The sequence below is a fragment of the Dreissena polymorpha genome, chromosome 4 (assembly GCF_020536995.1).
Source record: "Dreissena polymorpha isolate Duluth1 chromosome 4, UMN_Dpol_1.0, whole genome shotgun sequence".
NCBI classification, from domain to species: Eukaryota; Metazoa; Mollusca; class Bivalvia; order Myida; family Dreissenidae; genus Dreissena; species Dreissena polymorpha.
In genome coordinates, this window is record NC_068358.1 from 21,007,508 (window position 1) to 21,023,169 (window position 15,662).

General features: G+C 35.7%; 1 protein-coding gene across 3 annotated transcripts in view; it reads left to right on the top strand.

Moving 5' to 3' along the window:
• The window catches only part of LOC127877884 (putative phosphatidate phosphatase), an 87,647-nt gene that overhangs the window by 39,694 nt on the left and 32,291 nt on the right, over positions 1-15,662 (top strand). For 2 of the 3 annotated variants that reach the window (XM_052424201.1, XM_052424203.1), the window contains exons 6-7: positions 3,311-3,487; positions 4,296-6,794. In XM_052424201.1, coding sequence (XP_052280161.1) covers positions 3,311-3,487; positions 4,296-4,430 — 312 coding nt within the window. In that variant the 3' untranslated portion in view covers positions 4,431-6,794. Of the gene's footprint in view, positions 1-3,310; positions 3,488-4,295; positions 6,795-15,662 lie in introns of those variants that run through there. The other variant, XM_052424202.1, reaches the window with a different exon arrangement.

Below are 15,662 nucleotides of genomic sequence, written 5' to 3' on the forward strand. Positions count from 1 at the left end.
GAAGTTTAGGGGGTCTCTAATTCAAGTTGTTTTCCTCGATCTTCACCAAACTTGGTCAGATGTTGTATCTTAATCTAGATGATGTCTAGGTCAAGTTTGAATATGGGTCATGCTGGGTCAAAAACTAGGTCACAGGGTCACTTAGTTCGTTTTAAACATTGAGCATGGTGTCCGCTTATTAATTCAAGTAGTCTTCATCCCATCTTCACCAAACTTGGTCAGAAGTTGTATCTAGATGATGTCTAAGTCAAGTTTGAATATGGGTCATGCCGGGTCAAAAACTAGGTCAGGGTGTCACTTAGTGTGTTTTAAACATCCAGCTTGTTGTCCCCGTTTTTGTGTGTAGACAACATGCAAAATATTCTGTGTCAGCGCGGCATGTGGGGGTATTCATCACGTCTGTGACAAAACTCTAGTTGCCCTTTTTTGTTTTTGTATGATATAACTTGTGAGAGATATATCTCAGATAAAATACAAGACTTCAACATAAAACTTTGTGGATGTATTGATATGAATGATGAGTAGTGCCATGCACAATAAACATAACCCTACACTTTCTTTAAGATAAGAGTTATTGCCCTTTGTTGTTTTTGTATTGTGTAACTTTTTATGCCCGCGGTAGGGTGGCATATAGCAGTTGAACTGTCCGTCAGTCAGTATGTCAGTCAGTCTGTCCGTCTGTCAAAAAAAAAATTAACATTGGCCATAACTTTTTCACTATTGAAGATAGCAACTTGATATTTGGCATGCATGTGTATCTCATGGAGCTGAACATTTTGAGTGGTGAAAGGTCAAGGTCATCCTTCAAGGTCAAATGTCAAATATATGGCGTCTGTCCGTCCGAAAACTTTAACATTGGCCATAACTTTTTCAATATTGAAGATAGCAACTTGATATGTGGCATGCATGTGTATCTCATGGAGCTGCACATTTTGAGTGGTGAAAGGTGAAGGTCAAGGTCATCCTTCAAGGTCAAATGTCAATATATGGCGTCTGTCCATCCGAAAACTTTAACATTGGTCATAACTTTTTCAATATTGAAGATAGCAACTTGATATTTGGCATGCATGTGAATCTCATGAAGCTGCACATTTTTAGTGATGGAAGTTCAAGGTCAAGGTCATCCTTCAAGGTCAAAGGTCAAAGGTAAAAGAAATAAAAAAATTCAAAGCGGCATTCTCATGAAGCTGCACATTTTGAGCGGTGGAAGTTCAAGGTCAAGGTCATCCTTCAAGGTCAAAGGTCAATTTATTTTTTTTCAAAGCGGCGTTCTCATGAAATTCGCACATTTTGAGTGGTGGAAGTTCAAGGTCAAGGTCATCCTTCAAGGTCAAAGGTAAAAAAAACAAAACAATTTTTTTTTTTTCAAAGTGGCGCAATAGGGGGCATTGTGTTTCTGACAAACACATCTCTTGTTAGGGCTATATCTGAGCTATATATTTCAATATGAGACTGGATGGGTGTATAGATATCCATAAGGAGAATTGCTATGCATACAAACAATTGCCCTTCACTTAAGTATTTTTTAGGATTTTACCATTTATCAAGGCATTTGCAACAAACTTTATTTGGCGGGGGATATCAAAACAATGAATTTGCTTGTTAAATGTATTTTTATATGAAAAAATATTCTAATCTAGAAATGGCTTGGCAGAGGCAGACGCGTATCCCCACGCCAAATGTTGTTAGAAAAATTAGTAAAAATCTCTGACCCGGCCCCACCCAAACCCCCATAACTTTTGACCCAGGGGTCAGATCAATATTCCTAATAGTGCACTGTCGCACATATGCTAATAGCTATCATGTGTGTAAGTTTGAAGGTTCTAGTGCTAATAGTGTAGGAGGAGATAGTGGCCAGGACGGAGGGACAGATGGCGGATATAATCACATAATCCCCACGCTTTCTTCGAAAAGCATGGGGATAACTATGAAGTCAATAGCCAATATATTTGATGTTTAGCAACTTGAAGTGGTCCTTAACTATTAATAGTCCTTAAATAATTTGTTAAAATTATGACCCACAAATCAAAACTGACTACAACCCATGGATCAAATGGTATATTTAGACTTTAATAGATAAAGGACCTTTAACATCAACTGCATTGAAACTTCAACTAACTAGAAGTTTGGTATTTGATATGTTACATTGTATAGAGTTCTAAAAGCCCTTGCAGTAAGTAACTTGTTATCCTTCCTGTATATAGTAAAAACTAAATAAAAGTTATTGTTAAGTAAAAGTATTAGCAAGATCTTTGATTAGACAAGCAGGACTACAGAAGTAATTCTACATTGCAGAATGTAAAGGGACAGAATTATGTGCTTAATTTTAAACTGATTCATTTGAATGCTCTCCCTTGTTTTATGTAATGTCATTCAGGATAGACATTTTCAACATAAACATGTAAGAATATTATCATCAAGTTAATGTGTATTGTCAGAAGCACCCATTTAAATACAATTTAGGAAGGGTCCATCATAGAAAGTTATGGATCAAATATAAATGAAAGCCATGCAAATAATATTATTCTGTGTGCATTTAATGAACCTTACATTATTGCTATTCATATACTGATGAAAAACAAAATAATTATTTTAAAAATGTGTAAGTAAAAAACATTTTTAAGCCGGTGAATCACATTCAATGCAGCTGTTCTTCTAGTCAACTGTGAGATAATATTAAAATTTAACAACCCCAATCACACACATTCTTGTTATGTACCCGGTAATATAATCTACGCCAATGTGATTTTTAGTTTCTTTTTAGATCTGCATTGTCTAAGATAAACACAGAAATGCAAATGAACAAACAGCAGACAATGCATTTGTTTATATTTTTGTGTCAGACTAAAATCTGTGCAGGATTCTAACTTTATAGCCATTTTAAAACGTCAATAGTTTAATTTTGTATATTTAACCTATATCGTGGGCTTATTGAAATCCTCTCTAGTCAGTTTGCTGGTTATAACCAGTATTTTTTTGTCTTAAAAGACTAGCCTGAGAATGCTCCTAGAAAGGTGACTGAACATGAAAACTTTGGATAGCTTGAATGACTCAATAACAACTATACCCTCTTGAACTGCTCGCAATTGAAAAGTCAATCATGTAGTTATTAATTGAATACATGCTGTTTGAGCATAACTTAAACAAATCTATTTAAGCTTTTGTCACCATCAGCACAATACTGTAGTAACAATGCACAAAAACTCTGTATTTATATTTCTAGTATTCAATTGAAGCTTCATACATGTGTTTAGGTTGAATGCGTGAGTTGTATACATGTATGTGCAGAGTTGTATACATGTTTGTGCAGGTATTCCTGCAATACAAGTTCACATGGAAGCGGTACTGGCTGGTACGGCCCGTCCTGCAGGCGATAGCATTCTACCTGGCCTACTACACGGCACTGTCTCGCATCTCAGACTACATGCACCACTGGAGCGATGTCCTCTCTGGAGCTGTCATAGGCATTGTTGTGGCTTTACTGGATGTAAGTAGTGGTTTGGTTATGTTAGCCTATTGTCCCCACCAGTGGTTTGCCCTCCGTGTGTCAGTCTGGCCATCACACTTTTCTGGATCCTGTGATAACTTAAAAAGTTCTTCATATTTTTTCATGAAACTTGAAACATGGACAGATGGCAAAATGGAGATTATACACGTCAATTCATTTTGTTCCAATTTCAAAAATTGTGGTTTCTATGGCAAAAAATATAAAAATAAATTAAAAAATTACTGACAAGGGTGAATTTTCACCGGTAAGGGACAATATTGCTTGGCAATCTCTTGTTTCATTATTGTCTCTTGAAATTATTTCATGACAGGGCTGAAGTGTTTTACAATTGATATACAAGTATTTTGCTAGGCCGGGGAGCGTTATGCAAGTTATGTTGCTAGGTTGGGTGAGATTTTCCAAGTTTTTTGGCGGGGCTGAGGCACATAATGCAAGCAATGCATTTCCACCTTGATATTGACCTGCTTTCGGACTAGTATTGTTTAAATGGGCACATGAATCAATATTTACAAAGCTTCTGCTGGTTTTTAACACTGCATCTTATTAATAAGACGTTTATTGTAAATTAACAATGCATGTAGTGAAAAAACTTGATTTTTATGAGGTTCTTGGTCATTGAAAACTTTTGTCATCTTAAAAGTATTTATAATCTGTTTTGTAATGATTTCAGGTTTTGTTTATGTCCAATATATTTCTAGGACTTTGCAACAAGTGAATTTACCTGATTTGTGTGTAGACATTTTTTTAATTTCAGACTTTTTTTATGTTAAAATTATTTCTTCTTCAGGTTTTCTTCATGTCCAATATATTGCCTTGGCGTCGCAACAAGTGTCAAGACTGCAGCAGTGATCTCCCTTTGTACACTACGCCCAACAAGGGCTCGACAACAGTGTCCCAGGTCTCAAACATACAAAACCTTTGACATCCTCCCATAAGGGAGAGCAGCCTGTAGTGGAGAGCTAGAAATGTCAGTGCTGACGGGATTTAAGGGCTCATATCCACGTAACAGGGTAGTAAAAACCTTAAAATAATAGTTCCTTAAAATAATTAATATTAATTATTAATAAGCATTTTGTTAGGTCACTTAAATATAATTTTGTCTTGAATAGTTTAATTTAAAAAAACTTAAACATCATTTTTCCATTTCTTGATAAATGTGTTTCTCAAACAAGAAATAAGTTTCTTACTTTAGAATGAAATTTAGATGTTTCTCTTACATAGAGAATAAGCAGAGAAGTCACTTCTTCCTCAAATTTGAAAGTTGGCTGAGCCCTGATAATTCAAGATTTTCTTTGAGGCCTTGTGGATGCAGCTCTCTGTTGTTATTTGAAGCCCTTTTGTTTTCCATATGTTTTTTTTTTCACATTCTACAAAAATGTTATTTTCTACAAATCAAGCATACCAGTGATAACTTAATTTAATGGCATTTTATGGAGTGTTTGAGTTCTGCTGTCTCATGCACTTTATCTGCAGATGTTGTTTTGAATTTCCTAAACAATTTCATGTAACTTTCAGCTGGTAAACAGCAAGCAGTGGGATTAATCCTACTTCGTTTTGTCGACCAAACAGTGTTAACTCTTTCAGTGCTTGAACCAAATTTTGAAGGCCTTTATATCAGGACCTTGCCCCTTAAAATATGGATTAGATGGGGTCAGTGATTTCATTACTAATTATTAAATAAATGTTGTTGACCTAAACTGGGCATAATGCATGTGCGTAAAGTGTCGTCCCAGATTAGCCTGTACAGACTTATCAGGGACGACACTTTCCGCCTTAACTTGATTTTTGGTAAGAAGGGACTTCATTGAAACTAAAAATACCATAAAAGCGGAAAGTGTCGTCCCTGATTAGCCTGTGCGGACTGCACAGGCTAATCTGGAACAACACATTACGCTCATGCATTAAGCCCAGTTTTCTCAGAATGTGACTCATATCGTACAGTGAGACATTGTTGTTTATGGGGTTTGATAGGTCAAGTTCATGGACCCATTTACTAGAAGAAAAAGATTATGCTTATTAAGCAAACACGGAATATAGCTATTTAAATTAATGTTCCTGTTAATATATAACTAATATGTTAACTGGTCACATCAATATTTTATTATCCCCAGCCATCGACAGAGGGATATTGTTTTGGGGTTGTCCGTCCGTCCGTCTTTCCATCCGTCCTTCTGTTCGTCTGGAGCCATATCTTGGAAGTGCTTTGGCGGATTTCATTGAAACTTGGTATGAGTATATATAGGGATAAGGGGATGATGCACACCAAATCAAATGGCATTGTACACCGTCTGTTAATAAAAGAGTTATGGCCCTTTGTATCTTGAAAAAATGCTTTTTTGAGTGTCAAATATAACATTTTTGTGTCCAGAAGCATATTGGTGGGGGAAATCAATTCAACAAATTTGCTTGTTTAGTATTATTTTTAGCTCATTTATTTAAAAAAAAAAAATGAGCTATTGTCATCACCTAAGCGTCGGCGTCTGCGTCGTTGTCCGGTTAAGTTTTGTGTTTAGGTCCTCTTTTCTCATAAAGTATCAAAACTATTGCATTCAAACTTGGTACAGTTACTTACTATCATGAGGGGATTGGGCAGTCAAAGTAAGATAACTCTGGCGTGCATTTTGACAGAATTGTGTGCCCTTTTTATACTTAGAAAATTGAAAATTTGGTAAAGTTTTGTGTTTAGGTCCACTTTATTCCCTAAGTATCAAAGCTATTGCCCTCATACTTGCGCCACTTACTAACTTTCATAAGGGGACTGTGCAGGCTAAGTTATGTAACTCTGACTGGCATTTTGACAGAATTATGGCCCCTTTATACTTAGAAAATTGAAAATGTCATTAAATTTTGTGTTTTTGTCCACTTTACTCCTAAAGTATCATAGCTATTGCTTTCAGACTTGGACCACTCGCAAACTATCAAAAGGGGACTGTACATGACAAGCTGCATAACTCTGGTTGTCATTTTGACGAAATTATGGCCCTTTTTTGACTTAGTAACTTTTAATATATGGTTAAATTTTGTGTTTACATCCACTTTACTTCTAAAGTATCAAGGCTATTGCTTTCAAACTTCAAATACTTTCATACTATCATGAGGGTACTGTCCTGGCAAGTTGAATTTTACCTTGACCCTTGAATGACCTTGACTCTCAAGGTCAAATAATTAAATTTTGCTAAAATTGCCATGACTTCGTTATTTATGATCAAATTTGATTGATACTTTGACAAAACAACTCTTACCTGACATACTACATCAGACTCCACCCAAACCATCCCTCATTTCCCCCCCCCCCCCCCCCCCTAGAATCCCCCCCCCCCCCCCCAAAAGTATTTTTTTTATTTTTTTTTATTTTAAAGATCATCTTCTAAATGACCACACCCTCACACTATACCCCCGCGACCCCCCCCCCCCCCCTCCCATTTTTTTTTTAAACATGGTTAAAAAAACAAAAATATTTTTATTATTTTATTTTTGAAAGACCGTCCAACTATCCTACCCAAGAATCCCCCCCCCCCTCTCCCCCCTCCATCTTTTTTTTATTGAAGTATTGAGATAGGTCCCTTCACCTTTAAAAAGAAAAATAGATGAGCGGTCTGCACCTGCAAGGCGGTGCTCTTGTTTAACATATTCATGCTATTATTTATTTCTTCTCATTCTCTTAATGATGAATATAATCTGCAGCAGGTCATTTTTTATATGTCACATTAGCGATGTTGCTTGCCTCTTATATGTTGCTACAGACATGTCAATTACAGTTGACATGGAGAGAACTAAATTGTTATGAAAGAGCATTTTTTGTTGAGCTTTTAAAGAGAATGCTTTTGGTAAATTTAAATAAGTAATGTGCTCATGAGGACAATAGTGTATTGTGTGAGCCGTAAGGCATTACTTTCTGGTAATTTGACAACAATGCTAACTGGCCTCCAAATAGAAATTATTAATATTGTATTACATTTTTCTATTTGAAGTGAACACACCAGTTGCATCATATTAACAATGAAATTCCTGTGAGTATGTGCTTTATTTGACAAATGTGTGTATGTGCTTTAAGCTAATAAGACTGCTACAATCAATGAGATGTAGTTGCTAATCAAATTGTTTTTACAAACATTTAGTTTTTCGTCTCAGGTAATTTTTGTTTATTGTAAGTTACAATGTTTTTTACAGTTTACAATCAAGCAAACATATCATTTGTGTGCATATAATATTGGCATGTAAAGATTTAAGTAAAATATTGTACACTTCAGCTGTTGGCCTTATGGAAACAAGCAACGCAATGAACTCTTTCAGTGCTTGAACCGAATTTTGAAGGCCTTTGCAAACAGTTTGGATCCAGATGAGACGCCACAGAATGTGGCATCTCATCAGGCTCCAAACTGTTTGCTATTCTGAAAGTATTCTTTGAAAAAAAAGAGAAGAAAATGCTAATTTTAAAAATTCAGCAGACAACTTTAGCAGACGACAAATTTCCCAGCATGCAAAGGGTTATACATGCCCTACTTGAATGAATATTGCTATATTTTTTACCTCAATTTCTTTAAATCATATTTATTATATTAACTTGACCATTATTTGTTTGTCTTTTAAAATAACATGGCTAGCCAACCATTTACATTGAGTGTAATTTAATGTATGTATCTAGTCTGTATTTAAAGATGATATCTCTAACATTCCTTGATCTTTTTACCAATTATTGCTCAGTTTCTTGAGTTAAACAGATTTAGATGGCATGTACCTTTTAAATTAGGCAATTTCACTTGATTTGACCTTGATCATGTTGAACTTTAAAGCACCTGATTCAATGACAATCTGAATTGAATTTGATCAGGTTGAAAATACTTTTCAGCTGATTATTTTCTTCAAGTGAATTGGGAATAAAAAATCTTCAACTGGACTGTAACTTTTATTATTTTACATATTTATTGTTTGTTCATGTAAAAACAGTCAATCATATATTGTCAAACTGGTCATTTGTTTGCATAACCTAGAAAAAGAAAAATGTAATTAGTTGTGATTTATGTATATATATAGTGTTGATTTGTAAAATTTTACATATTTTTATTATTAGCTCATCTATTTTTTGAAAAAAAATTATGAGCTATTGTCATTACCTTGGCCTCGGCGTCCGGTTAAGTTTTGCGTTTAGGTACACTTTTCTCATAAAGTATCAATGCTATTGCATTCAAACTTGGTACACTTACTTAATATCATCAAGAGGGGACTGGGCAGGCAAAGTTAGATAATTCTGGCTTGCATTTTGACAGAATTGTGTGCCCTTTTTATACTTAGAAAATTGAAAATTTTGGTTAAGTTTTGTGTTTAGGTACATTTCATTCCTTAAGTATCAAAGCTATTGCTTTCATACTTGCAACACTTACTGACTATTATAAGGGGACTGTGCAGGCAAAGTTATGTAACTCTGACTGGCATTTTGACAGAATTATGTGCCCTTTTTATACTTAGAAAATTGAAAATTTGGTTAAGTTTTGTGTTTAGGTCCACTTTTTACCTAAAGTATCAAAGCCATTGCTTTCATACTTGCAACACTTACTAACTATTGTAAGGGGACTGTGCAGGCAAAGTTATGTAACGCTGACTGGCATTTTGACAGAATAATGTGCCCTTTTTATACTTAGAAAATTGAAAATTTGGTTTAGTTTTGTGTTTAGGTCCACTTTTTTCCTAAAGTATCAAAACCATTGCTTTCATACTTGCAACACTTACTAACTATTGTAAGGGGACTGTGCAGGCAAAGTTATGTAACTCTGACTGGCATTTTGACGGAATGATGGGCCCTTTATACTTGAAAATTTTGTTAAGTTTTGTGTTTTGGTCCACTTTACCCTTAAAGTATCATAGATATTGCTTTCATACTTGGAACACTCTCAAACTATCATAAGGGGACAGTAAAGGACAAGTTGCATAACTCTGGTTGTCATTTTTACCAAATTATGGCCCTTTTTTGACTTAGTAACTTTGAATATATGGTTACATTTTGTGTTAAGATTCACTTACTTCTAAAGTATCAAGGCTATTGCTTTTAAACTTTAAATACTTTCATGCTATCATGAGGGAACTGTACCTGGCAAGTTGAATTTTACCTTGACCTTTGAATGACCTTGACTCTCAAGGTCAAATTATTAAATTGTGCTAAAATTGCCATAACTTCTTTATTTATGATTAGATTCGATTGATACTTTGACAAAACAACTCTTACCTGACATACGACAATTGACTCCGTCCAAACCGTCCCCCACGCCCCCCCCAAATCCCCCCCCCCCGCCCCGAATCCCCCCCTCAATCCCCCCCATTATTATTTTTTTAATTAAAGATCATCTAATAAATGACCACCACACCCTCACACTATACCCCCCCCCCCCCCCAGGGTGGCATATAGCAGTTGAACTGTCCGTCAGTATGTCAGTCAGTCTGTCTGTCAGTCCGAAAAAAACTTTAAAATTTGGCCATAACTTTTTCACTTTTTAAGATAGCAACTTGATATTTGGCATGCATGTGTATCTCATGGAGATGCACATTTTGAGTGGTGAAAGGTCAAGGTCATCCTTCAAGGTCAAATGTCAAATTTATGGTGTCTGTCCGTCCGAAAACTTTAACATTGACCATAACTTTTTCAATATGGAAGATAGCAACTTGATATTTGGCATGCATGTGTATCTCATGGAGCTGAACATTTTGAGTGGTGAAAGATGAAGGTGATGGTCATCCTTCAAGGTCAAATGTCAAATATATGGCGTCTGTCCGTCCGAAAACTTTAACATTGGCCATAACTTTTTTACTATTGAAGATAGCAACTTGATATTTGGCATGCATGTGTATCTCATGAAGCTGCACATTTTGAGTGGTGGAAGTTCAACGTCAAAGTCATCCTTCAAGGTAAAAAAAATTAAAAAATTCAAAGTGGCGTTCTAATGAAGCTGCACATTTTGAGTGGTGGAAGTTCAAGGTCATCCTTCAAGGTAAAGGTAATCCTTCAAGGTCAAAGGTCAAAAAACAAATAAAAAATTTCAAAGCAGCATTATCATGAAGCTGCACATTTTGAGTGGTGGAAGTTCAAGGTCAAGGACATTCTTTAAGGTCAAGGTCATCATTCAAGGTCGAAGGTCAACTTTTTTTTCAAAGCAGCATTATCATAAAGCTTCACATTTTGAGTGTTGGAAGTTCAAGGTCAAGGTCATCCTTCAAGGTAATTTTTTTTTTAATTTCAAAGAGGCGTTCTCATGAAGCTGCACTTTTTGAGTGGTGGAAGTTCAAGGTCAAGGTCATCCTTCAAGGTTGAGTTCATCATTCAAGGTCAAAGGTCAAAAAATAAATAAAAAAATTCAAAGTGGCGTTCTCATGAAGCTGCACATTTTGAGTGGTGGAAGTTCAAGGTCAAGGTCATTATTCAAAGTCAAGGTCATCCTTCAAGGTAAAAGATAAAAAAAAAAAATTTCAAAGCGGCGTTATCATGAAGCTGCACATTTTGAGTGGTGGAAGTTCAAGGTCATCCTTCAAGGTCAAGGTCATCCTTCAAGTTCAAAGGTCAAAAAAATAATATTTCAAAGCGGCCTTCTCATAAAGCTGCACATTTTGAGTGGTGGAAGTTCAAGGTCAAGGTCATCCTTCAAGGTCAAAGGTAAAAAAAATAAATAAATAATAATTTCAAAGCGGCCCAATAGGGGGCATTGTGTTTCTGACAAACACATCTCTTGTTTGTTTCAAACATGGTTAAGAAACACAAATACTTATTTTTATTATTTTATTTTTGAAAAACCATCCAACCATCCCACCCAAGAATCCCCCCCCCCAAAAAAAAGTTTGTTTTTTTTCAATTTTTTTTCATTCTTGGAAGATAATGTAATAAATGACCACACCCCCACACTACACCCCTCACCACTCCACCCCTCCATCCTTTGTGATTGAAATTGAGATAGGTCCCTACACCTTTAAAAAGAAAAATAGATGAGCGGTCTGCACCCGCAAGGCGGTGCTCTTGTTTACATTGTTGATTTTATTATGCTCCCTGAAAATTTATTTTGGGGGGAGCATATAGTCGCCTCTTCGTCTGTCCGTCCGTGTGTCCGTCCGTGTGTCCGTCCGTCCGTGCACAATTTTTGTCCGGGTTATTTCTCAGCAACTAATGACCGGAATTCAATGAAACTTTATGGGAAGCTTCACTAATGAACGGAATTCAATGAAACTTTATGGGAAGCTTCACTACCAAGAGGAGATGTGCATATTATCAGCGGGTTCTGGTTGGATGATTTTTCACAGAGTTATGGCCCTTTGAAATTTTCCATTAACTGTACATATAGTGCAATTCTTGTCCGGGCTATTTCTCAGCAACTAATGACTGGAATTCAATGGAACTTTATGGGAAGCTTTACTACTAAGAGGACATGTGCATATTATCAGCGGGTTCTGGTCGGATGATTTTTCACAGAGTTAGGGCCCTTTGAAATTTTCTATAAAAAAATTCTTGTCGCCCCAACTACTGTGCCCTCAAGACGTCTCCTTTTATCTGAATATATAGTGCAATATGGTGACAAAAAAAACCTTTGGGGAGCATCACCCGTCTCCGACGGTTTCTTGTTTATTAAGAGACTCACTCTGTGATTATCTAACAAGTTGCTAGTTACTGAGATCTGTGATGCTAAGCTTTCTGTTGCATTCCATTTCCCAACTGACAATAAAACGTGTTTATTTTGGTGTCTTGCTGGTTTTTTTTGGTCATCCTTTAAGACCTAAAAATCTTCAATTATGTTCATGTACAGTTCCAAAGTGACAATGTCATTTCCAATCAAATTTGCTATGTGAAGTTCAATGTATAAAATACAAATACTAAAAGTAATTGTTTACCTGTACATGGACCTTGAAGAGGCTTAAAGAATGTTTTGTAAGAAAGAAATCAACTTCTTTGTCTTGCCTACGGAACTTTGCAAATCGTTGCTTAAATGCTATAGTGCTATATCCCCATTTTTTCAAAAGTGAGTTTTTTTTATATCGCCGTGTTCGTGAGAACAAGATCTTTAATATGACGTAATCGGGTGAATGCTGTACTGCACCATCTCCGTAACTTTTAGCAAAGTAGAATTCACGCTCAGATTAGCCTATCAATTGACAGAATTAAAACCACGTGACTAAGTTTCATTTCAGAACTGTAATGATCCATCTCCATGACATTCAATGAATGAATGTCCAGATCCGTAACCGATAAAATGCTCTATGTCCCTATAGAGCAGTTCAGCATTATTGATTTTTTAAATTTTTTATACCACCACCAAAGAAGTTGAGGGGGGTATATAGGAGTGAACTTGTCTGTCGGTCGGTCGATAGGTCGGTCAGTCGGTCCGTATTAAGTGTCCGCTCTCTAATTCTAGTAGTTTTCATCCGATCTTCACCAAACTTGGTCAGAAGTTGTATCTAGATGAAGTCTAGGCCAAGTTCGAACATGGGCCTTGCCGGGTCAAAAACTAGGTCACGGGGTCACTTGGTGCGTTTTAAACATTCAGCATGTTGTCCGCTCTCTAATTCAAGTAGTTTTCATCTGATCTTCACCAAACTTGGTCAGAAGTTGTATCTAGATGATCTCAAGGCCAATTTCAAACATGGGCCTTGCCTGGTCAAAAACTAGGTCACAGGTCACTTAGTTTGTTTTTTAACATTCAGCATGGTGTCCCCTCTCTTATTCAAGTAGTTTTCATCCGATCTTCACCAAACTTGGTCAGAAGTTTTGTCTAGATGATCTGAAGGCCCAGTTTGAACATGGGCCATGCCAGATCAAAAACTAGGTCACAGGGTCACTTAGTACGTTTTACACATTGAGCATGGTGTCTGCTCTCTATTTCAAGTAGTTTAAATCCGATCTTCACCACACTTGGTCAGAAGTTGTAACTAGATGATGTGTAGGTCAAGTTCCAACATGGGCCATGCCGGGTCACGGGGTCACTTAGTGTGTTTTAAACCTCACCATGTTGTCCGCTCTCTAATTCAAGTAGTTTTTATGCAATCTTCACCAAAATTGGTCAGAAGTTGTATCTTGATAATGTCTAGGGCAAGTTTGAATATGGGTCATGCCGGGTCAAAACAAGGTCACGGGGTCACTTAGTGCGTTTTAAACATCACAATGTTGTCCGCTCTCTAATTCAAGTAGTTTTCATCCAATCTTCACCAAACTTGTTCAGAAGTTGTATCTAGATGATGTCTAGGTCAAGTTTGAATATGGGTCATGCCGGGTCAAAAACTAGGTCACGGGGTATCTTAGTGCGCTTTAAACCTCATCATGTTGTCCACTCTCTTATTCAAGTAGTTTTCATCCAATCCTCACCAAACTTGGTCACAAGTTTTTGTTTAAATGATCTCTAGGACAAGTTTGAACATGGGCCATTCCGGGCCTAAAACTAGGTCACGGGGACACGTAGTGCGTTTTTTAACATTCAGCATGGTGTCCGCTCTCTAATTCAAGTAGTTTACATCCGATCTTCACCAAACTTGGTCAGAAATTTTATGGAGATGATCTCCATACATAAAATTGCAAATAACATTAACCTATAATTTACTAAATTTAATATTTAATTATATTCATATTTTCCGTTTGCTGATAAACACTCCGGTTTATTTCTTTCTACATACGTGCATAAATAAGTGAGAAAATAAAGGTTTAACCTTTACATGCGTTTTTCTCCAAAAAATGAAAATGGAAATTAGAGCACTATAGCAATCAAGCGACGAAATGTAGGCAATACACAGTTTTTGTGTATAATTACTATGACATTCATTGATTTTGTTTTAAATCATACTATATTATATAATGTTTGTTTTACACATTTATATAGCGGATTTACGTTTAATGGTTTAATTGTTTTTGTGTTAATATTTATTAGCGGATTTAATTACGTATTTCAAAGTACAACTACTTTTGAACACTTTATTTATAATATTTATATTTATAATAATTTTGTCATTTTTATTTCCTATCAGAATGTAATATATATAACCAGGTGCACTTCATCATGTTAAAATCTAAGTTAATATAATAAACAGGACATTATACTTTTGTTTGAAAATAATTCCCTTACAATGTTGCGTAAAGAACAGCAACAAAGTTTAGTCCTTCTACCAGCTATCGATTGTTATTATTTTACTTTATATTGCAAGTACATGAAAGCCCTATTATCTTTTAATTCTTTTTTCTGAATAAACCATCTTACTAAAAAATGGTATTGTATTTCTTTACGTAAATTCATCAAGGTGCTGTAAAACTTGTTTGTGTTAAAAGGGACACTTGTTCAGACATTTATGCATGTAAAAGATACGTGTTTCTCGTTATTTAAAGAATATCTTCGGTGATTTTGTGACAAGATCTTTATCGCAAATTAAACGCGATATGATATGCCAAACCATTACAAAATGAGTTGAATGTAATACATTGAATAAGTCACGAATTATAGATGCAAAATAACAATGCGTATTTAAACGCCATTGATTGTAAGAGTAGCTGCACATTTATCAACAGCGTATTGAAATCCTTATTCGTACAAACAGAATTAATACTCAGTCAACTGGCACATTTCTGTAGTTCTGTCACTATACATTTGTATGTGTGAACAAGACTCTAGGTGAGATATACGCTCCGTGGTGTGAAATACTCTGTCAAAAAATCTGATTAGTTCAGGGGTATTGCTCTGACAGCCGCGCCACGTTATACATTCTGATGGTCTGAAGACGAGCACAGAATACAATTTATTTTGATTGAACAACGATAGCCATTCATCTGACAAGGTTCACTATATTTTTTTAATTTGTTTCTTCTTTGCGTACATAAACTACACAGGTCCGTTATTTTGAACATATATTATATATAAAACAACCATGTAAACAGTTTTGGTCCATACATATTTTTTGGGGAAATAAGAGTCAAATAATCACAAAAAGAAGGCTTGTCAAATATGGATTTGAACGTTAAATCATGTCATAAGAACATTCACATATGTGACAGTCTTTAAAACTTAATAAAACTGTAGTCTTTAGATTCTGTTGTTGTGGGCGGGGATTTATTTTATTTATTTAATTTACTTACTAACCAGCTGTGGATATAATGTATGTTTTTTGTTCCTTAGTAGTAGTAGTAGTAGTAGTAGACTAGTAGTAG